Here is a 23,587-nt window from a genome sequence, read left to right on the forward strand (position 1 = left end):
AATCTCATGAAGCCAGGGGCCCTGGAACTTTATTCACTATGCTGACCCACTCCCCAGCCCCTAACACGGACCCTGGCACACAGTAAGCTAAAAACAAGTCATTATTGAATGGGCAATAGCAAAATGCTATTCATTAGCTGTTATTTATTTGGAGCCCTAAGGTCAGCACCATGCCCCACTATCATTTACCTACGAATCATGTGACCTATGGCAGACAAGTCCCCAGCTTTTCCTCCGCGGATATAACAATGAAATAGTATCTTTCCAATGACATTGCGATAACAGGATGCGCTCATGAGGAAGACAGACAGAAAGCAATTCGAAATGAAAATCCTCCCCCCCACCGCTTCACTGCTCAGGAGGGGACCGCTGTATTTCTGGCTCAAAGCATTTATCACACTGACTGCAACTACTCATTTCCTTGTTTGTCTTCTCTGCTTGACTACATGAAAACATTATGAAGCACTTAACATCTCCCAAAGAGACAGCTTATGTTCAGCCAGGGATAGGTTACTTCAGAAGGTAACAGTTTGGGCGCTGGATGCCGCCCCCCCACCCAAACAAGGTGGGAATTCAAATCTAACTTTACCACCTACTAACTATAGCACCTTGGGAAAGTTACATAGCCCACTGGATATCAAATGAGTTCTTCATCTGCATGAATATTTTTTATCTTGAGGAGGTCTGTGAAGATTTAATCAGATCTCACATGAAAAACCCAAAGGGATATCCCTTTTATAGACGTGAATTTTACCTTTTAGCTGTGGCACAAGATCCTCCTTTCCCGCATAAGGGTCGCAGCGAAAGCGGTCCAGGCGGTCGATGGTGCACTGCCCAACGACAGGCTTCCGCCCAAACTGCCTGTGGTCAATGACCTTGATCACCAGCGGAGGCATGTACAATTCTTCCTTGGGCAAGAACTGGGGATTCACAGAGGTAGGCGTCACTTCTCTGTAGCAGAACTTCCCAGTAAATTCTCCCAAAGGGACCAACCCAGACTTTTTGCCTGATTGGTATAGCCCTGGGGACTCACAGTACGTAGTTCAGGAATTTTATGTGCTAGGCAAACAGCATAGTGCTTCAGGACGGGAGCTGAGCCAGACTGCCTGGGGTCAAATCCTGGCTCTGCTACTAGGAGTCGCTTGGCCTCAGGCAACTTTTCAAAGCCCCAGTTATCTCCTCAGTAATAGGAGGGTTGTTTAATTGATGTGTGTGAACTGCTTAGAATAGGGTCTCAGTGCCCAGTCACAGGATGCAGACTCAGCATTTAAAAGTAACTGAGATCAAACTGAATCTCCAAGGGAAATAACTGTGGCTTGGGAATCTTTTAGTCTTGGAAGTTCGGTGTCCGAATGGAATGCTCATTTTTCCTCGACTCCTCCTGTTCTTCCGTGTGGAATTTGGTGGCCTCGATGACATTGCCTGATTAGGGAATCATGGGCTGGTCTTGGGGTCTGCCTGGTATGTGGTTCAGATACATTTCCATCTCTGGCCTTGCAAAGGAATCGAAGTGGGGGTTGACTGAGTGGCTTTTCTCCTGCTGACTGAGACTAGATTCAGACTAGAACGTGGGGGGTGGGGGAGGGGCTGGGGAGCAGGCAAGGGTGGGTGGAGTGGCCTGGGGCGATCACTTCCCGATTGGATTCGGGCTTGCAGCACCCAGGTGGCACTCCATCTGCACATTGCAGGGGGGAGGAGGACGGGCTTTGCAGCCGGAGGAACCTAAGTCCAAACTCTGGCCGCCTACTTGCCAGCTATGTCCCTGGTGTAAATTACTTATCTTCTGGGTTTCCGCTACAGTGGGTGTTTAAGGAGTGAAAAATGCCTGTCTTGCAGGGTGAGAGCAAAGACAAAAGGCAGGGAGTATGAAGGCAGCCGGCACCCAGGGCTGCTGCTGTCGCCTCTCCACATACCCACTGCCGCACAGAAGGTGTGGCCTGACACTCACTTGCAGGACCTGAATAAGGTGTCCCCCTCTCTAGGCCTCAGTTTCTTCATCTGTAAAAGCCCACGTTAAATCACGGGACCCTAGAGTTTGAGAATGGTGTGCTAGCGACACCAAATGACTAGGGAGAGAAAAGGAATGTGAAGGTCCTGGGCTTTCTACTCCATCAAAGCCAAGGAAATGCCTTGATTTTATCTCTTTGATATAGTACAGTAGGATAAGGATTTAACTGCTTTAAAAGCAGGAGGACTGGGTGACCTCTTCTTGCTCCGATGGGGTCCTATGATGGAGGACCGTGAACCGGATCTGACACTGTCCCATATTCCTAACAACCCGTGGAGCAAGGTGGGTGCCTTCCAGAAGCACCTGGAGGAGGGGCGCAGTCACGGGCTGTTAGGGCATGGCCCCACTGCCCCAAATGGGCTCCGCACCTGCCCTTCCCCAGCCAGCCAGTGCCTGTCTGGAGGCTTCCAGTCCATACACACTTGCAAGGGCAGGACTGAGGGTTAGTATTCTGCCCTCAGGGGACTGACCCAAAGCCTGAACCTGGTAGCTGAGCAGATGAAAAGTTTATTCTAGAAATACGTATTCTCATAAATATTTCTGTATCACTGGGGATGTCTAAAGCTTCAAGAAATCATCACTATGGTGTGAGAGTCTAAGGGACAAAAGTCACTGGCAAGCTGAATCCAAGGCAAGGTTTTTCTATTTGCTGTCAGAGTTTGGAAATATATAAACTTTGTGTGTGTGTGTGATTATATATATATATATATCTCCATATTTCAGATAAAACTCAGGTACTCAACACACATGGACTATTACAATCTTGATACTGTACCACTTTCATGAAGAGAACAGAACTTGGGAAGTTGGGTGTCTTCTTAAGGTTTTTGATCACCACTGATTCTACCCTTTCGCCTCCACACTCCACAATGAGGCTGGGGGATGTGATAGAAGCCATCTGGTAGTTCTTCATATTTCTTAAGCCCCAAGCTAGAATCTAAGAAAACAATATAAAGAGATAGAAAGAAAACCCAGTATATTAAAAATAATATTCAAAGGAAACATTCTTCCTTAATAACTGAGAAATTCTTTAAGGTTGACTGGTGCAGATTTGCCTAAAATCTCTGAGACTCTTATTCTGGAAAGCCTGTAGGTCATGCAGAGAAAGTGGTTTTGCCCCTTTTCCTCTGCCTGAGCTGCTAAAAAGCAGAGCAGTGAAGAGTGCAGGAATCAAATCCTGGCTGTGAACCCAGGCAAGTTAGTAACCTCTCTATGTCTCATCTGCAAACAAGACTGACAGCATTATCTACCACAGGGTCATCCCGAGGATCAAGTGTAAACTTCTTAACACAGCGTCTGACATGTAAGCATTCAAAAATGATAGCTGTTGTTTAAAGCCATCTCTTTGGTCTCTGGAAACTCTTACCAAGACAGCTTGAGAATGGAAATCTCAAGGTAACATCAAGGAAGAGACCTTGAGAATGGACCAGACCTGTCCATCAAGCTACCTGTTAGCTCCATCAGCCTGTGTCTGCCCTGATTGTCTGGCATGTCAGCATTTCCTGTTACCCCCATGCCTCTCTCCACCTTGAGTCTCCTCTTGAGTCTCCTGCTCTCTGTGCACACGCGCACACACACACACATACACACACACACACTGCTCTTTGTCTGCCTTCCCTCTCCCAGCTCTCCAGTGGACACGGGAAACTGAGAAATCTCCTGGATCCTAGTAAATGAGAACCCCAAATTCCCTCAGTAAGGCCGGGATTGACCTGTTCTTCTTGTTTCAACAAGCCTTCTATGTCCATGAATATTTCAGATTTTTGGACAAATGCTTTAGGAAGTTGGACACAGCAAGAGAACAGGTGACAAGATTTCATTTCCCAGGTGAAGGATTCCAGTTCTGTAGCTATGTCATTTGACTTGATCCATAAAACGTAGGGAGCTGCATACCTCAATGGCAGTGAGCTGGACCACAGGTCTGATCCCCTGGGGAACCATGTATAGATTTGGCGCCCTTTGTGAGGGAAGGATGGGAAGGTTGGAGCCATCCTGTAAAACAAACATGGAAATGTCAGTGCCTCTCTTTAGTTCAAGGGAATGGTGTCGCGGGTTGTTAACAAGTATTTTAAGCAGTTGCTATGAAAGAATATGTAAGTGAGAACTCAGTAAGTACCTTGTGCCTCAGAATCAGTTCTGCGGTTACAAGGACGTCCCCACAGGCTTTGTCTCCATTCATTAAGGGGTGCCAGAGAAGTTTGGGCGTGATATCCATTTCTGAGTTTAGCTTTACCAGAGGGGAGCACAAGCTTCGTCCTAAAAATTCATCTTTGCCCTAGAGAAACAAACAATCCTTAAATTCCCCAACAAATATCCCTATAAACTTCCATTATTCCCCAAGCCATCTTAGAAATTCTAAATTACCTACCACTTGGTCATTGTCAAAAAGTTCAATGACAACTTTGGGTGGGTTCTGTAGGACTGTCTGGGGCTCCCCATAGATTTCAATTTCATCAAATATAATCGTTTGGTCCCATGTGGGATTCAGAGTTGAGTGGATGATCTCAGTGGTTTTGCTTCGATGGAGGAAGGAGACATGAGCATATGGATCTAAAACAGAAGAAGAGAGGGGCGCCTGGTGGCTCAGTTGGCTAAGCGTCTGACTTCTGATTGTGGCTAAGGTCATGATCTCATGATTCATGAGATTGAGCCTTGTGTCGGGCTCCGTGCTGGGCATGGAGCCTGCTTAAGATTCTCTCTCTCCCTCCCCATTGGCCCCTCTCCTGCTCACATTCTCTCTCTCAAAACAAAAACAAAAACAAATTAATAAAAATAATAAAAATAAGAACTAAAACAGAAGAAGAGAGTAACAGTGAGGCCATGGCTAAAGTCCAGCTCCTCAGGACCTCTCGTTTCAATTGCATGTTCTTCCTCCAGGTGCACTGATCACAGACCCTCACCACCACCTGGGAGGTAGATTGCCAAAGCAATCATGAAAAAGAACAGAACTGGAGGCATCACACTTGCTGGTTTCAAATTATATTACAAAACTATAGTAATCAAAATGGTATGGTAGTAGCATAGAAACAGACACATGAATCAACAGAACAGAATAGAGAACTCAGAAATAAATGCATGCATATGTGAGCAACTAATTTTCAATATAGGTGCCAAGAATGCACAATGAAGAAAGGATAGTCTCTTTGATAAATGATGCCGGGAAAACTGGATAGCCACATGCAGAAGAATCAAGCTGGAGCTCTGTTTTATACCATACACAGAAGTCAACTCAAAGTAGACTAAATACTTGAATATAGGACCTGAAACCATAAAACTCCTAGAAGAATGTATAAGGGGTAAGCTCCCTGATATTAGTCTTGGCAGTGATTTTTTTTTTCTGGCCTTGACACCAAAAACAAAGGCAACGGAAGCAAAAATAAATAAGTGGGACTATATCAAACTAAAAAGCTTCTGCACAGCAAAGGAAACAATAAACTGAATGAAAACCCATGGAATGGGAAAAAGACATTTGTGAACCACATATATGATAAGGAGTTAATAACCAAAATTTGCAAGGAACTCATACAAAAGAGCAAACAGCCCAAGTGACCCAATTAAAAAATGGGCAAAGGACCTGAATAGACATTTCTCCGAAGAAGACATATAGGTGGCCAACAGGTACAATAAAAGGTGCTCGACATCATTCATCATCAGGGAAATGTAAATCAAAACCACAGTGAGATATTAAGTAACCTCTCTATCCTGTTAGGATGTCTCATTATCAAAAAGACAGGAGATAACAAGCGTTGGCGAAGATGTGGAGAAAAGGGAACCCTTGTGCACTGTTGGTGAACATGCAGACTGGTGGAGCCACTGTGTAAAGCAGTATGGGAGTTCCCCAAGAAATTAAAAATCGAGTTGTCACCTGATCCAGCAATCCCACTTCTGCGTATATATTCAAAGCAAACGCAATAATGATCTCAAAGAGATCTCTGCACTCTCATGTTCACCGCAGCGTTATTCACAATAGCTGCGGTATGGAAACCACCTGTGTGTCCACTGATGGATGAATGAATGAAGCAAATGTGGTGTGTATGTGTGTAGTGTCTATATATAATTCAGCCTTTAAAAAGAAGGAGATCCTGTCATTTGTAACAACATGGAGGAACCGGGAGGGCATTATGCTAAGTGAAATAAGCCAGACCGAGAGAGACAAATACTGCATGGTATCACTTACATGTAGAAGTTCCCCCACACCCCTTCAAAAATCAAATTAATAGAAACCGTGAGTGGAATCGTGCTTGCCAGGGGCTGGGGGGTATGTGTGGGGGGGAGGGGGGTGAAATGGGGAGAGGCTAGAAGAAGGATACAAATTGCAGTTATGAGGCGAAGAAGGCCTGAGGACCTAATGTGTAACATGAGGACTACAGTTGACAACAGTGTATTGTATAAGTGACACTCGCTAGGCGAGGAGAACTTAAGTGTTCTGTCACACACACAAGTGTAACTACGTGAGGTGACAGATGTGTTAACGCAATTGTGGGACCCCTTCCATCACATAGTTAGTTGTATATCAAATCGTCACTTTGTATACTTTAAGTGTGCAACTTTGTAATTTATACCTCAACAAAGCTGAAAAAAGATAAGGAAAAAAAGAAGCAATCTGTTTCTCCTCCATGCTAAATAACTTCACCAAAACTTTTGCAATTGCCTGGGAGCTGATCTATTTGAGCAATAGCCTAATATCTAACCTGAAAGTGTTGTATCATCGAAAATGCTGCTTAATTTTTAGCATTGCGGCATCACATGAATGGGGCTCTTTGTTTCTGCTCCGATCATATATCTTATGTCTCAAACTGCAAAGAATGTGCTTGAGTTTTAGGCAACTTCAGTCAAGAATTTGGAGAAGATTCTAACTTCAACTTTCAATGACTGAGTGCCCTCTGGTGGTGAATATTAAAAAATGTCTTCAAACCCCATTTGGAGATCAGTAGTATAGAGATAGCTTTGAATCTCCTCTCATTTGTCAGAAAAGGAAACCACTCACAAATGTTGGTTACATTAGTGCTTGGAACACACCTCACAACTGATGTGAGCGTGCCAGAGTGTCAGGCAACTGCTTTAAGAGCTGTTTCCATAGAAGCTCTGCTCCATTCAAGTCCTGAAGGAGAAATCTGCCCCAAGTAGCCCAGATGGCCCCTGAACTATTCATGATCCCACCAGCTACAGCAAAAACTCCCAGCAACCTTTTCCTCAGCCCTGCCTACAGCCTTCCCCTTAGATCCAGTCCAAAGGCCACAAAACCAGCCGGGTCTCATGGCTTTATGGTGCTGCTGGGAATCGGGGGAACAGGCTACGGAGAGGTTGAAACGGACTCTCAATGACCTCAAGCCTGGTGTTGTAGACAAATGCGTGAACTTGTGATCTGTCAACTTGAGAGAGCTACAAAAAAGATATAAAGGATCTTAACTTCCCAATCAGCCCAAGAGCCCAGGGTATATGTATATATAGCTGTGTGTATAAGCAGAGAGCAGAAACTGCTTTTCTTCTTGGGCCTTTTTATTAGCTGATCAGTTAATGATTATTAGTATTAAAAGACCACATATCTTCTGTGTATCTCCAGCACCCAGCAGGAGTGCTCGACATACTCAGTGATTATTTAATGACTGAGCAGTTTACTTCACACAAATCGAACTAATCTCAATATGGAAAGCCTTTTAGTTGTTCTCTGAGAAATCACTAAAAGCATCCACAAGCTAGCCTGCTATGTAACAACATGCACGATGGAGATTTTTGTGTCTTTACCTGAAAAACTATCCTTGTCTAGAGCCATGAGGTTTCTGGCCTGATAGATATAGCAGCGCAGATGGTAAATGTAGACTCCTGAAAAGAACAGGATGGAGGTTACTTACAAGAAACAGAACACTGGAATATTTGGAGATATTACATATTTCAGATCTACTTCTCCACAGTAAAGAACACATAGACTGCTGATGACACGTGCTCCCAAAGTAGTTCTGTTTCCTATAAAATAAAACCAACTTTAAAAATACTACAGTAAGGTTGGGGCACCCGGGTGGCTCAGTCGGTTAAGCATCTGACTTCGGCTCAGGTCATGGTCTCACAGTTTGTGAGTTTGAGCCTCACGTCGGGCTCTGTGCAGACAGGTCAGACCCTGGAACCTGCTTCAGATTTTCTCTCTCGCTCTCTCTTTCTCTCTTCCCCTCCTCTGCTCGCACTCTGTCTCTCTCTCTCTCTTAAAAGTACACATTTAAAAAATACTATAATAAGCTCAATGCAAGTGTTATCACTCAGGAGAACATTACTCCTGTTGTAGAATACCTGGATTTAGGCTATTGCTTGTCATCACAGACCTTTAAAATGAAACTTGGTTTTCAGGAGTTATAGAAATAGGGCTTTCTATACTATTTCAGCCCCAGATCTAGGAGACAGTTATCTGCTAAAAGCTGCTTTGATAGCTCAAAATCTTTATACTCTTTATCCTTATTGTGTTAATGTGTATACCCTCCCACCTCCCACACACGTGATCTGAGAGAGAGAGTAGGGCACTGTGATTCGGTGCACAGATCTGGGAGTCAGACTATCTTGTCTATAGTGTTTCCAAGCTGTAAGATTTGGGGCAACTTATTTAATCCTTCTGCATGTCTACAATGAGGACAATAATAACACCTACTTCCTCGGGATGTTACAAGGATTAAACGAATTAATATATGCACAGTGCCTGGCACATGCTAAGCCCTAGATAAGCATTTGCTATTATTATTATTATTATTATTATTATTACACAGCAGGTCTGCCTCATCCCAGAATGCCTAAAGATTATCATCGGAACCAACCTTTACTTAACTTTTTGAACCTCTTTTTCTAATTAAAATAATCTTTTGGGGGAGCTTAACAGATAGAATCAGTACAGACTCTGTCAAAGTCAATGATTTGACAACCCTCCACCCCAAATACAATTTTTAAAACTATATTTTAAAAAATCCTCTCATCAGGTGAGGGCAATGGAAGTCACACTTGCATGAAGACATTTTAATCATGTTTGGGGATGCAAAGAGTTTTCTAGAGATAAGTCATAGCAGCAGAAGGCACAAATTCATGTTTAAGACTTACTGTCAAAGTTACAAGAAACAATGGGAGTGTTTGCCCCAAACACGGTGGTGGCACTGTACTTCTGCTTTTCTGTGCTCTTTTCATCTCCTTCCTCAGTAGTGTCCGCACCCTAAAGAGGCAGAAAAGTCCATGAATGGTGCCTCAAGACAAACAAAGAGGCAAGAATTACAAAAATCTGGAATGGTGGCTTTCAAAATAGACTCTTTTCATCCGATCACTCCATTTTTAAAGATGAATGAAGCCCAGCACAGCAAGTGACTTGCCCAAGGTCACTTAGCTGGAAAGCAACAGAGCATGAAGTTGAAGCCAGTCTTTCTGCCTCAAGGTCAGCCTTACCAAACCCAGATGCTGAAAATTTTAAAAAGGAAAAAATAGCGCCTGGGTGGTGCAGTCGGTTAAGCGTCCGACTTCAGCCAGGTCACGATCTCGCGGTCCGTGAGTTCGAGCCCCGCGTCAGGCTCTGGGCTGATGGCTCGGAGCCTGGAGCCTGTTTCCGATTCTGTGTCTCCCTCTCTCTCTGCCCCTCCCCCGTTCATGCTCTGTCTCTCTCTGTCCCAAAAATAAATAAATGTTGAAAAAAAAATTAAAAAAATAAAAATAAAAAATAAAAAGGAAAGGCATAAAGGATAAATAAGGGGATTAAAAAGGTGGGAGGAAGACAAGAATAAGCAGTGGAAGCACAGAGCAGGGTCAGTGTGCAAAAATATAAAAACAGGCTGTGTTTGGAAATGGCTCCCGACCACCATGTTGTTTTAGATGGACCACTGCCATTTTCTTATTCCTTCCTTCCACCGTTCTGCTTTCTCCCTCCCTCCCTTCATTACTGTGAGTCCATATAAATTATTCTCTAATTCCGTGAGCCATCCTTCTGTTTTCCTCCCCCTCATATCTGTATACTTAACACTCTTGATTTGTTGAACATTTGTAGTTTCCAAGGTATAATCCAAGGAACCTGTGCCTGGGAATGTTAACAGATGTCACCTGCGACCAGGGTTTTGGAACAGATGCATTTGGAAAATGCCCGATGAAACAACATTAAACAGGTGTGTCTGCAGTAGAACTTCTTAGAATCTTTCCTATATTAATGGTCTATTCATTTAACAAGAGTTACTGAGCATCTAGGATGTGCAGCTTTCTCCCAAATTATCTGCAGTCCTGCAGTACTGGAGGGATCTCCATGGCGTCCCAGGTGTATCCAACACTCATCTATTTTCTCTACACCAAAATTTTTGAGCTTTGAGTATTTATTACTTACGAGGGCACCTTCAAGTTTAAAGATGGCAGCTGCACCATGTGTTTCTGAAGGAGCCATTTTTCTTCTCCAGCGTCTACGGCGAAAGGTATCCGAACTACGCTGTTTCCAATGAAATTTCCAGCCAATTAAAGAAGCATATTCCCAGCCCTCCCGGTCTTCATATTCTTCCATGGCCTAGAACAGAAGTAAAACTTTGAATGCTAATGATAATCATAATAATAACAATAATAATACCCCTTAATTGATAAGGCAGATTATGTGGTCAATCAACAAATACGCATTGAAAATCTACTCTGTTCCGAGCACTATGCTACGAGCCAGTGATACAACAAAGAAAGAAGCAGACACGCTGTCTGTCCTTGCAGAGCTGATGGACTGTGGGAACACTGAGAGATAACCAAGCAATTGCAATGAAATGAGACATTGCAGGAGAGGCACCTTATTCAGATTTGGGGAGGGTTAAGGAAAATGGATTCTTTCTTAACTTGCTTTCTATATTGTCATTTTCATTAGCTCATAAGACATTGCAATTGTGATACGGTTTATGAAACATTATTATCTCCACTTTATATAGGAAAAAGTGACACCACGGTCCCTAGGATTTAAATGTCTCATCTAAGCTGATAGCCGGCATAACTGATAGATCAGATATATTACTTCCGTAATAACTAATAACTTATGAGTATAGTACTTTTCATCTTCAAAACAGTTTATACATAAATGCCCTCAGTGTTCAATGTTGTATGCAGTTCAACAAATATGCGTGTCTACTGTGTGACAGAGATTGTGTTAAGCGCCAAGGAGGCAGTGAAGGACAAGACAGGGTCCGTGCCTTCGTGTGGCTGACCTTTACTGGTGGACATTTTCTGTAAATACCTTAAAAGTATTACTAGATTTAATAAATGCAAAATAATACTGAATCATATTTATGATCTCAGAAATAAGAGCTCTATGGAGGCTATAACCATTGTAGAGATTCGTTTTTCAATTTTGAATAAACATAATTGCAGGTCAAGCACAATCTTGTAATCGCTGCTCTAGTAGTATTCACAGTGGCACTGAAATATTTCAGGTAGCCAAGAGTGAGGAGGTTAGGGAACAGGATCAAAGTCTCAACAATACTTTTTGGTAGGACTGAGCCAAGTTTCTAGTCTTCTTCCCATCCCCTCTTGGTGCTCTCCTGTGGCAGGCAGGAGGGAGCCAAGTGCCTCTAGGAACTTCTCACCCCATCAGAATACGGGTAGTTGAATGAGAGGTATTCGTTTATCAGTTTATTCATTCTCCTCCATTACTTGTTAGGAACTAGTTTCTGAGGTGGCAAGAAGGATACAAAGTAGACGGCTTCCAATTTGTGTCCAAGGAGCTCCCTGTCTAATAAAAAGTAATTTCGTTGCATTTACTATGAGTCAGGCACTTTGTGGAACAGCCTTGCCTGCGTTCAAACATGGCTGGCTCAGTCATTTTAGACATGTGGCCTAGAGGCCATTTAACCTCTGTGAGCATTATCTAAAAAATGAGGATAAATGTATATCTCGGGGATTACAGATAATGCGTATTCAGTACCTAGCATTAGAGAAGGCACATAACACATTCCACTTATTATTATTCCATTTCACTTACTATTATTCCACGTAAGCCTTATACTACCCTAATTAAAAGCATGGTATTATACCCATTTTGCAGATGAGAAAGGAAATAAAGCCAGGATTTGAGTCCTCGTGTATCTTATTCAAGGGCTGAACTATTGCCACTACTTTCTTATGCCACCAAAATAATTTCTATTGCTACCTCTACAGTGGTTCTCATTATTCAGCCGACTTCAGGGTCACCTGAAAGACATGTTGAAGCACAGACTGCTGGGCCGCACCCCTGATTCTTAAATCAGTAGGTCTGGAGTGAGGCGTTTCTAACAAGCTCGCAGGTAATGTGTTGTGGCTGGTTGGGGTGGGGGGCACATTTTGCAAACTTCTTTGAGCAGGCATTAGGCCCTTGACTGGCGAATGGTTTCTGTAGCAAAAGCAGAGTCACTGGAATTCTGTGTGGGCCCCCCCCCGCCCCGACTCCCCGGACGTAGCTTCCTCCATGGTAACTCTTACCCTTGCAGTACTTGAAGTGCTTTGTGTTAAATCTTTCTTGCGTTTTCGGACCAGCCTTCGCCGCCTATGAGTATGATACATTTTCTCTGCTGCAACCCAGGATTTGGGCTTATTATCAGGAGGAATGGTAATTCCATACTCCCAGCCTGGAACAGAGTTTGCCAACGGTTATCCCAAAGAGATGCATTTGCCAGACTGCTAGATAAACTTCCAGAAAACATCCAGCCAATCTCTCTGCTCCCCCATCAACATTCTCTGTGGTGACAAGGAATGCCACTGCCCCTTTCACTTTGCTGCAGCTCAGCCAAACTGAATACAGCTCTGTCCCCTTCGATCCCTCTTCAAACTGCTTCCTTTGTGCCCACGAGGTTCTCCTTCCCCTTTCTCCCTCCAATCGCTCATGGTAATTTAGTGCATCTACGAATAAAGCACAGTGCAAGAGGCAGATGGGGACAGTGCTGAAGGGTGTCGTCTGTGTAGCTGCACAGCCAGGGTTTAAATCCCAGCATCACCACCACTGGATGTTCACTAAAAAACATCCTTGCTGGTTAGTAAACCTGCCTATGGCCTAATTTCCCCAGCAATAACGATAAAGAATACCTTTTTAAAACAGAGTTCATCAAAATAATACATGCAAATAACTAGGACTATGTTTGTGCTCAGTGCTAGCTATTATTATAAGGCCTGGCGTGTGCATCAAGATCAGTAAGAAATTTATTATCTAGTTGAACCCTTCTGTATTATGGTGGTTTTTTTCTTTCATAAGGGAAAAAAAATCAGATTTTCTCTTTTGATATTTCCAAATATTATAGTCATTTAACTTTACATTACTATTCATTGAAAAGGATAAACACCATTAACAGAATCTATGTCAATAATCTACATTATTGTATGTCAACCTTACTTAAAAACAACAACAACAACAACAATCTGCATTATTGCTGAATAGGTTGACTTTTAAGGCATTTTACAGTCTTTCTTCCTGAGCTACAGGGTCCTGAGTGTGATGTTCCCAGGGAAGCTATGGGTGTGATTAGAAAAGAGAAAGTCTAAATTCCACTTCCCTCCCAAATTCTCGTCCTGGATCCCCAGCATCTCAACGTGCAGCCACCTGGCCCCCTGTGATCTTGTATTTTTCACTCTTGATGCCCCCCCACCCACCTGTCCAAGCACTTGCTCGTCCTTCAGATTTTGCATCTGAAGAGTCACAGCTAATATCCAAGACCTGATTGTCACAAACCAACAGAAGTAAGACTCCTCCCTGCCAAGGAAACTTTACTCTGGTTAAGCAGGGCCTTGCCGCAGACAGCCCGGCATGTAACAGATCTAAAATGTTACCTTTCTCATCCACTGCTCGATTTATGTCATATACCCATGCATCATCTTCCCATTCCCAACCTGGAGGGCATGTCAGCTCGCTGGGTGATGCTGCTTTATCACCGTTCTTTAAAACAGAAACGAAAAAATGAAGATAAGTAAGTCATAGGGTCCAATAAGAAGCAAAAGTGAGATGGTACCTCACATTTAACAATGGTATTCACGTGCTAACTTAGATGCTACACTCAGAAGAATCTTTAATCTCTATGCACAACTGCTACACGAAATTAGTTTTTTTAGAATACCTTCTATTTCCACTGGTAGGGGGTATGTTGGGTTGAACCATGGGAATTGCTTTGACCATCAAAAATGTCAAATATCAGCAATTTCCTGTGTTCAACTTAAAATTATGAAATGGTACAACTGTCTTTATGAGGAGCTAGTAGGAAAGAAACCATCAGAGATGGAAAAAGTGTGGGGAAAAAACATGTTTTTAAGTACAAGGGAATGTCACTGGAGGTTCTAGATGCTAATTGTGTAAGATTAAGCAAAGTTTAGGTTAAATACTCACTTAAGTACTGACTGCAATAAAACCGACAGTTATGAAAAAAAAGTTCCTAAGAACAGAAGTAAAGGTGGTCCATAAACACATGGAAAATTACCCAGCCTTACTTTAAATTAAGAGTGAGATGGGGCGCCTGGGTGGTGCAGTCGGTTAAGCGTCCGACTTCAGCCAGGTCACGATCTCGCGGTCCGTGAGTTCGAGCCCTGCATCAGGCTCTGGGCTGATGGCTCGGAGCCTGGAGCCTGTTTCCGATTCTGTGTCTCCCTCTCTCTCTGCCCCTCCCCCGTTCATGCTCTGTCTCTCTCTGTCCCAAAAATAAATAAACGTTGAAAAAAAAATTAAAAAAAAAAAGTGAGAAAATGGAGATGACATCAGGGTACCACTGATCATGCAGTGACAAGGCTGTGGCAGTGGGGTAGTCAGTGTTTAGGAAAACAGGCCTCTAAGAAGCTGTTGCTGGACATGCAAACTTATACAACCTATTTGAAAGCTGTTTGGCAATACTTATCAAAATTGCATATGTACTGAAATCTGACCAAACCAATCCGGGGATCTTTCCTGGAGATAAATTTTCACAAGTGAATAAAAATGTACGTATAAAAACATTTACTGCTGCATTGCTTAAAAAAAACCTAAGACTAGAAAAAAAAAATGTCCACAAGGAGAGGATCACTTAAATAAATTAGAGAGTTGCATATAATAAAACACTCTGCAGGCATTTTTTAAAAAAGTTCATAGTTCTATATGTACTGATATCAAAAGATGTCCACGATACACTGTCATATGGAAAATACAAGTTGTTGAACTGTGCACACAACACAATTCTATTTAGGTGTGTGTGTGTGTGAGAGAGAGAGAGAGAGAGAGAGACAGAGAGATAGAGAGAGAGAGAGAGGAAGGAAAAAGTTATATAGTTGAGCAAGAACAGAAACATGTTTTCAGTAGTTACCATGGGGCGGGGTGGGGGTGGAATATAAATCTGGGAGAATCACTTTTCATTTCCTTTTATGCTGTTTGAATATTTTAGAGACATACACATTCCACTTGTTGTGCTTCTTAAAACGAGTTAAATGATAAATATTTATTTATTGCACAACTCAAATTTTACCTTGTACCAACATCTAAACAGGCCCAGTGACTTCTCCAGAGAAAATAATTTATAGGTGCACTTGTGTGGCTTAAAGTTAAGGTAAGGCTGTTCAGAACACGAGACAGAGCAGAAGAGAGGGGGAGGCCGCGCCTCATGGTCGGCGGGTTCACGGGTCGTGGTTCCAAAGAGCTAGGGTTGAGGCTCTCTCTGGGGAGCAGCCCGCTCACCGCATCGGTGTAGGTGTCCTCGGCTGCCTTCCACTCGCCCCCGGGGTAGCGACTCTCATTCTGGTACACTTCATCCGTGAACTCCGTGTGACCTGCGTCCGCCTCAGTCAACAAGCTGCGGGTGAGGCTCGGGTTACCAAAGGAGCAATGGAAGCCAACCACCCCAGCTCGGCCCAATGGTCGGGAAACATCTACACCGGTTCCCTCCTCACTCTACCCCTTGGGTTCTCCACTCCAAACTCCTCTTCCTGCTAATAGCTTCTGACATTCCTTTGAAGAAGGGGTCTGCGGGAACAAGGAGACCTAAATTATAGAGCACGCCTCCAGTTAGCAGGCCTGCTCCTTCTCAGTAATTAGGGTGGGGACTGGGAAAACAGTTCTGTGGGCAGCTCCTTATAGAGATCTTATGCTCCATATTTTTGTTTCAGTTCAGGACCGTTCAGCTTTTTTTTTTTTTTTTTTTTTTTCCCCAGCAAAACTCCTGGCTAACAGTTCAAAAGAATAGGATGTTGTCCACCCTCATTCCCCCTATTTTAAAAAATTGAGGGGAGACAGTCTCATGAGGCCAAGTGTGGAAATTTTTACTCATGGCTTGCATGGTCTACGTAACACAAACTGAAGGGAGGAGTTTACATTTTCTGGATAGTTCCTAGGTTGACAGCCAAACCAGGTCATTTAAGACTCCAGACTCCATTTAGGTACTTAAGAAATCCATACTGACTCTCTGCCAGGCCAATTTTCCTCTTGGAGTTGGAACTATTTTGACAACCCATAATGGAAAGTATGGAGGCTCCAACTTTGACTGGAGTGTTCTGCCAGGTACCCACTCAAGTGAGGTTTCTTTTTCTTTCACCGTGGCCCTACATCTTTTCCCTGCTGCATCCTCCCCTAGAATCAAGCACTGGAAAGAAATCAGAAAGTAAGTAGTCCCAACTCTTTGTATAAATTGAGCTCATCCCATCATTTCTCTGGGCCCCCGAGAAGGAGAATAGAAGACCTGGCTGCCGGCCTCTGAGGTCCCGTCAACCCCTGACATGCTTTGACCCTTCTACTTTTCCAAACACAATGCCTCTGCCTTTCCCTGTCCTCACTAACCTTTCTTCCTTCTGTCCAATTCAGATCCCATTTCACTTCTCCTCACCAGCAACCCCAACCCCATCCAAAGCAAGCTGTTGTGGGTTAAAAGCAATCATGTGGAATCATCCGGTCTTGACAGACCAGACCAGACCCAGCATGCTCATTGGCTTCCTTCCCCAATGCCTGTGATCACAGGAAACAAATGTGGACAGAGAGGAAGAACTCCAGCTTGAGGCCTTAAGATCCAGCTTCACAAGCTCGTTTCCTCCAAAGTCAAGTATGCTGTGATGAGGTGGGGAAGGGGAGCTCTGGTTCCAAGGGTGTTGGCAACTTGCAGAAACCCAAACCCCCCGGGGACACATGCTTGCCTCCCCTCTACTGTTTCTTTCATTTTAACAATGAGCTTTTGAGATACAATTCACCCATTTAAAGCATAGTCTCTACTGTTTCTTACAGACATTTTAGCAAAATAGTTGAGTGGTAGTTTTGGTGCCCAGGCTGGACTGGTACCACTCACAACCTATGTGTGTTTGGGTAAGTTATTTAATTTCTGTAGTTCTCAGTTTCCTCACTTGTGAAGTGGAGATAATGCTATTATTTGTTGGGAGATAATTCTCTATGAGTTCTTGTGTTTCTGCACAGTTAAGGATGTTTATATGAGGAATAATCTTGGAAGACAGAGAGAGTGTCTCTCTCTCTCTCTCTGGAGCAAAGGGTCAGCAGGCTTGCTAACCAATTGATTCTGGTTCCCTAAGCTCAGTTTCCTCTCCTGTTACACAAACCACTTCATGTTTAAGTACCATCTGACCATCTCCTTGTCACTCTGTGGGAACTGACTCCCTATTGCCACAGAGTGACTAGAGCAAATGTTAATTCTGGTACAGCTATTGGGGCTGGCCGTGAAGTCCTTTGTCTCTGACCCAGGAGTCCTGAATCTCCTTCCAGCATCCATGGAAGTATAGCAGGTGACCTTGTTTGCTTGTTAAAAATCTCAGACCCTTCATAATTTCTGACACTACCTACCTTGTAGAGCTGTAGTTCAGATTCAACAAAGTGATTAGTACACTGGTGCTTAGTACACTGCTTGACACATTCACACATAATAAGTTCTCAACAAATGTTAGCACTAGGTGCTTTTTGTATTTCCTTGTTTTATTATGGGGCACCAATGACATATTGCAAGTTTCTATGGACTTGTGTTCAGTGAGTGTTACATAAATATTTCCAAGAATGATGATGGAGAAGATTCATTTAGCACTTTCTAGGGAAAGGCTTCATTGTCATCCCTGCTTTCTCAGAAAGTGGAAAAACTTACCTTCTTTCAGGATCAACTATCCAGTCTCCTTCCCATTCCCAGCCTTTTGGAGGTAAAAAGAATTCCCTCTTGAGTTTTATTTTTCCTGTGACATCCGAAAATTTATGACGACCGACTAATCCAGAAGTGCCCCATTTTCCAAACATAAGAGCCTGATTTTCATACTGTTAAAAACAAATTAGAGAAACACCATCAGAGAGCAAGAAATAAAGTCCGCCTCTAAATGTTTAAGCCCATTTAAGCTAAACAATGATAGAAAGTGAAAAAACTTTATACGTAGAAGGTAGGGACCTAACTTGAGCTGCTACTGATTATGTAATTTTGGGCAAATCACTCATCTTTCTAAGACTCAGTGTTCCCATCTGTTAATTGGGGATAATACTACCAATTCTCATAGAATTGTTCAAATGTGCAAATGATTGTGAACAGTGGTATATCACACTAGTTGTTTCCATTGTTATACTGAATGGCTCCAAATGGTTCTCTGAACCTAATTTTTATTTTAATTAAAAAATTTTTTTAAATATAATTTATTGTCAAATTGGCTTACATACAACACCCAGTGCTCATCCCAACAGGTGCCCTCCTCAATGCCCATCACCCAACTTCCCCTCTCCCCCCACCTCCCATCAACCTTCAGATTGTTCTCTGTATTTAAGAGTCTCTTTAGTCAACCTAATTTTTAAAATACCCACAAAAGTCATCAATTTATGAATGTGCAGGTTTCTAAGAGTTTACTTGTAAACGGTCTACTGTCTAGAACTTAGGGCCCATTTCCCCACAGAATCAACATTATAATTGATGGTACATTTCCTAGGCAGTCTACAAAGAACCTGTCTGACATATGAAGGTCCTTTAAGGGCCCAGCCTTTATGGAGCCTAAAAGTTCTGTGCCTTCATCCCCTCTGGAATATAGTGGGGATGAAGATCAAGATCTTTCTGGAAGCCCAGGTTCAGTGGCAATGACAGACTTTGGTTTACAGGGCATTTCTTTCTAAGTTGGAACTTATAAATCTACAAAGGTCTGCTCTTCACTCTGTCAACCATCAAAAAGGTTGTGATTTGCCAGTGGTGAGTGTCCCTGTTGGGGTGCAAGCTGAAATTTCCATTTTTCTGCTGATGAGCCCACTGCAAAGATGATTTGCAAGTGACAGGGAAGTTTGACTGAGGTTGAAGAAGGAAGGAACAAGTCTGAATAGACGCTTGATGGGGAAATTGGGTTCAAGCAACCACAGTAGTTCCTGTCTCAGATATGGGCTCTGAGCCTTGAAAGGAGATAAGCTTCAGGAAGTAGCTGAAGAAGCTATTGTTACAAGGGGCTGTGAGACTTGGGGGCATGTGCATGGCTTCTCTGGTTTCTAAGTGACAAGGACACAGAATAGAGAGGAGCAAGGTGTTCCCACTACTTCTGCTTGGGGGCCAGCATGGCTAGAATAAAATCCAGGCAAGGAATTTGGCAAGACTGTTAACACATGTGAAGCACCTCAGAGACCTCCAGAAATCTGGTAGGGGATGCAGGGTGATGGTGGATTCTGCAGAGAACAGAGGTGTGGTTTTAGCACAGGAGGGCAAGAACCAGTTGAAATGTCCATTATTGCCGTTAATGTGCCCCTACTGGTACTCATAGGTTGTGAGAATCTAAGGAAACTAGTCACACAACTAAGATGTGTGGATCACCTCTTTAATGTGAGTTGAAATTAGAGTCTGAGCTATCTAGTCTGAAAGATCTAGAAAGGGTGAAACGGAGCCCTGGACTGGTTGATCCTTGCTCAGTGCTAGCTAGCTTCTCCCAGCTGAGCTCCAGCCTCAGAGCTGGAGACAGGCCGATGTCAAGAAACCCTACGTGAATGTTGGAGCAAGCGTCTCCTGCACGTGCCCTGATGCCATGACTCCACGTGGTCCAGATGACTGTGCATAAGTATCAGACATTCTGGGCCTTCGTGTGGCTTGTAGCACACCCTCTATTGATCTCCAGTGGCACTTCCGAGCCTGCTCTGTAAGGGCTCTGTGTGTTTCCTATGTATCTCACTGTTTCTCAAAGTGGTCCACTGAGGTCTCATATCCACCCACCCTGGAATCACTGCTGGTGCTCATCCCTAACTCAGTTACAGAATCAGAATCTCCCGGGTGGCCCTGGCAGTCAGCATGGTCAACAGGATACCCAGTTTTACCACCACTTAGAGAGGTTTCCCTATGTGAGGAATGAGTCTTCTGTGGTTCAAAGACCCCCACTCCCCAAGCACACCTCTCAAGGTCTGCACCTGCCCAGTGTCCTCATTCCTGGGTTGTCTGTGTATGAATCACTCTGGTGGGTCCGTCCCAGTGTGGCCAATCTTTCCCTATGCCCCCAGAGGAAGGTCCCTCGGATGGGATTCTAGGTAGTGCTGATGGCTGTGGCTGTTTTTGATCTGTGAGCGTTTTCTCTAAGGAGGACATGTAAAAGGACTCCCCCCCAGAAAGAAAAGATAGTCATGTCATGAAATGTACCATTTCAGCAAAGACGGTGAATGTTCCTTCTGCGAAGCTGTTGAACTTCTTCTCAACGGCACTCAGGCCCAGCCAGATGTTCACCCGCAGCTGCACAGGCACCTTGGGTCCGTGGTTGTTTTCCCGCGGATACTGTGAGATGCACAATAACACTGGCTGTCGCACACGCGGTGACGTGAAGTTCAAGACACAGACTGAACATCCAATCACTGTTCTCCTGTTCTCCCCAGCCTACTTTTAAGTCAGCTTAGTTAAAATGTTTCCAAATGACCCTACAGCAGAGATTGTGATAACAACGAAAACGGTGGTTGTCAAAATGTAATCCCTAGACCCCTGTGTGTCCTTGAGACCTTCTCAGGAGGTTCACGGAGTAAAACTATTTTCCTAATAATACTAACGTGTTACTTGTCATTTTCCGCTGTACTGGCATGGGCACGAAGGGCACAACAGCAGTGGTGGATAAGACTCTGGGCACTGCAGCAGGAATTGGGGCAGTGACACCAAACTGAACCTGTGGTGATAGTTTTCTTCATCACTCGCAGTAAAGAAAAGAAATGCCAGTTTTAAATAAATCAGTAAAAGTTACTAATCTTATCAAATCATGATCCTTGAGTATATCTTTTTCTTTTAACTTTTTTTTTTTTTTTTTTTTTAAGTAGGCTCATGCCCAAGCTGCGGCTTGAATTTATGACCCTGAGATTGAGTCACATGCTCTACTGACTGAGCTAGCCAAGCGCCCCCTTGAGTACGTTTTTAAAACATTTTGTGTGATGAAATGGAAAGTATACACAAATTATTTCTGCTGCATATTACTGTATAGCTTGCGAAAAATCTCTTATGTGGTTGTTTGAAATGTGAACTGAATTAGCCTTTTAAAATTTACTTTTTAATTTTTTTAATGTTAATTTATTTTTGAGAGAGAGAGAGAGAGAGAGTGCGTGAGCAGGGGAGGGGCAGAGAGAGAGGGAGACACAGAAGCTGAAGCAAGCTCCAGGCTCTGAGCTGTCAGTGCAGAGCCTAACACAAGGCTTGAACTCACAGACCGTGAGATCATGACCTGAGCTGAAGTCAGACGCTTAACTGCCACCCAGGCACCTCTGAATTAGCGCTTTTATTTTTTTATTATTTATTTATTATTTTAAAAAATTTATTTGATTTTTGTAATATGAAATTTATTGTCAAATTGGTTTCCATACAACACCCAGAGCTCATCTGAATTAGCCTTTTTAAAAAATGTTTATTTAGTTTTGAGACAGAGAGGGAGAGAGAGCAAGAGAGCAAGAGAGCAGAGGGGGAGGGGCAAAGAGAGAGGGAGACAGAAGATCCAAAGTGGACTCTGTGCTGAGAGCTGAGAGCCCCATGCAGGGCTTGAACCCATGCACCATGAGATCATGACCTGAGCCAAAGCTGGATGCCCAAATGACTGAGCTACCAAGATGACCCCTTTTTGTTTTTTAATGGAAACCTTTTTTACTTGAAACAGTGATTGGCAGACAAAAACGGCCACTCAGACTTAGGTGTGGGGCAGACGTTTTTTTGAACATAAACCAAGTGAACCTGTCACTTCAAGGACGATGACTGACTGTATTCTATAGCCAATGATAGAAGTCAGTCTTCCAAGTAAAAACAAGTAAGAATTTTTTAAAACTTGTAGCTGTCATGGTGAACTTCATAGCATCCTGATACATAAAGACTTTCCTGATGAGTAGTATTAATAAATGTGATTTTTTCCAATGTCGTAAGATAAAATGTGTCAACATTAGGAAAATCTGCATAACTTCATGAACTAATATTTTCTAAATGATCAATGCTAAATGTTACAACATCAGGGATGGATAAAAGAACCATTCAAAGTACAAGAAAAACCAATGGATTTCAATGTAGCAGAGAATGAAAAGGTCATTGATACAGTTTCAATTTCATACTGCAAATAGCCGTTTAGAAGCTACTACTTGAGTCTGGTGTTGTATCAAAGATGTGTTTCCACAATTATCTGAAAAAGATATTAAAATACTCCTCCCTTTTCCAATTACATATCTATGTGAGGCCTGATTCTCTTCATGTACTTCAACCAAACAACTTATTCCATCAGATTGGATGTACAAACGGATATGAGAATCCACTTATATTTCTGTGAAGCCAGGCATCAGACTACTCTCTGGGAATTATCACTCCAGGAGAAGATGCCAGAATGGGTAGGAATTGATCATGATTGCCCTAGTAGTCCTTCAACGGTCAGAAAATAAAACAGCCCCTTCTTGGGAATGTGGGGTTTGCATGTAAGTATCTCACAGGACACGGTGTTGAAGCCATACCTTCAGCAAGATGGTCTGGGTTTTCCCACAGTATTTCCCAGATGCGTTCTCACCACTGGTGGAGTATAAAACCTGATGTGCAGGAATGCGTGCATAGGCCAGTCTTTTCTCTCCCCGGATCATCCAGATGATAATGTCAGGCATACTGTTCTGTGGCTGGTCACATGGGTGGATGGAAAAGTAAGCAAAACTGGAGTTAGTCTAAACACAGAGGGACTGGAGACCCTGCAGGCTGGCTCCTCAGGGCTCCCCTTAGAAACTCTGTGATTAGGGCTCTGTCTGAATTCCTGAGTCGCACATCTTCTGGGACCACAGAGTCTGTAGGGCGGGGAGGCAGGCTGTGGCTGGTCCAAAGGGAATAGAGTGAAGCAGGGTGGGGGCGGTGGCTTCACCTGCCAAAAGTCTGACCTACACAGCTCTGAGAGGTAGATTAGGAAATACCCCCTCTTTTCTTGCCATCAGTAGTCAAGGGTTATTGGTTTCATATATTTCACTGGACACTGACCAAGTATCTCCACCTCAATCCAATATTTGCCAAATCTGAAATATTAATTTAGTCTCTTAAATCCCCCTTTTTTCTGATTATAAAGGTGATATAAGTTGTCACCATAGGAAACTTGGAAAGTACCAAAGCATAAAAAGTAGAAACTAAAAATTACCTATAATCGCATGTTTTTTCAAATGTATTTCTATCCACAAATATATTATGACCCCCACCCACCCAAATCTCTGAAGGTCAACAGGAGGGGTCTTATACTCTC

General features: G+C 43.2%; 1 protein-coding gene across 4 annotated transcripts in view; it reads right to left on the bottom strand.

The window, feature by feature from the left end:
• MYOF (myoferlin) overlaps nt 1-23,587 on the bottom strand; it is a 158,222-nt gene that overhangs the window by 33,428 nt on the left and 101,207 nt on the right. For all 4 annotated transcript variants that reach the window (XR_006299806.1, XM_043597000.1, XM_043596999.1 and 1 more), the window contains exons 24-37: nt 22,827-22,982; nt 20,512-20,643; nt 18,025-18,188; nt 15,633-15,747; nt 13,772-13,877; nt 12,434-12,579; nt 10,338-10,511; nt 9,083-9,191; nt 7,754-7,831; nt 4,377-4,558; nt 4,125-4,283; nt 3,902-4,000; nt 2,784-2,945; nt 755-920 (exon numbers count right to left, since the gene is read on the bottom strand). Coding sequence is in view for 3 of the 4 variants with exons in the window: in XM_043597000.1 (XP_043452935.1) it covers nt 755-920; nt 2,784-2,945; nt 3,902-4,000; nt 4,125-4,283; nt 4,377-4,558; nt 7,754-7,831; nt 9,083-9,191; nt 10,338-10,511; nt 12,434-12,579; nt 13,772-13,877; nt 15,633-15,747; nt 18,025-18,188; nt 20,512-20,643; nt 22,827-22,982 (1,948 nt within the window). In the remaining variant the exon portion in view is untranslated. The remainder of the gene's footprint in view (nt 1-754; nt 921-2,783; nt 2,946-3,901; nt 4,001-4,124; nt 4,284-4,376; nt 4,559-7,753; nt 7,832-9,082; nt 9,192-10,337; nt 10,512-12,433; nt 12,580-13,771; nt 13,878-15,632; nt 15,748-18,024; nt 18,189-20,511; nt 20,644-22,826; nt 22,983-23,587) is intronic.

The sequence above is a fragment of the Prionailurus bengalensis genome, chromosome D2 (assembly GCF_016509475.1).
Source record: "Prionailurus bengalensis isolate Pbe53 chromosome D2, Fcat_Pben_1.1_paternal_pri, whole genome shotgun sequence".
Lineage (NCBI taxonomy): Eukaryota > Metazoa > Chordata > Mammalia > Carnivora > Felidae > Prionailurus > Prionailurus bengalensis.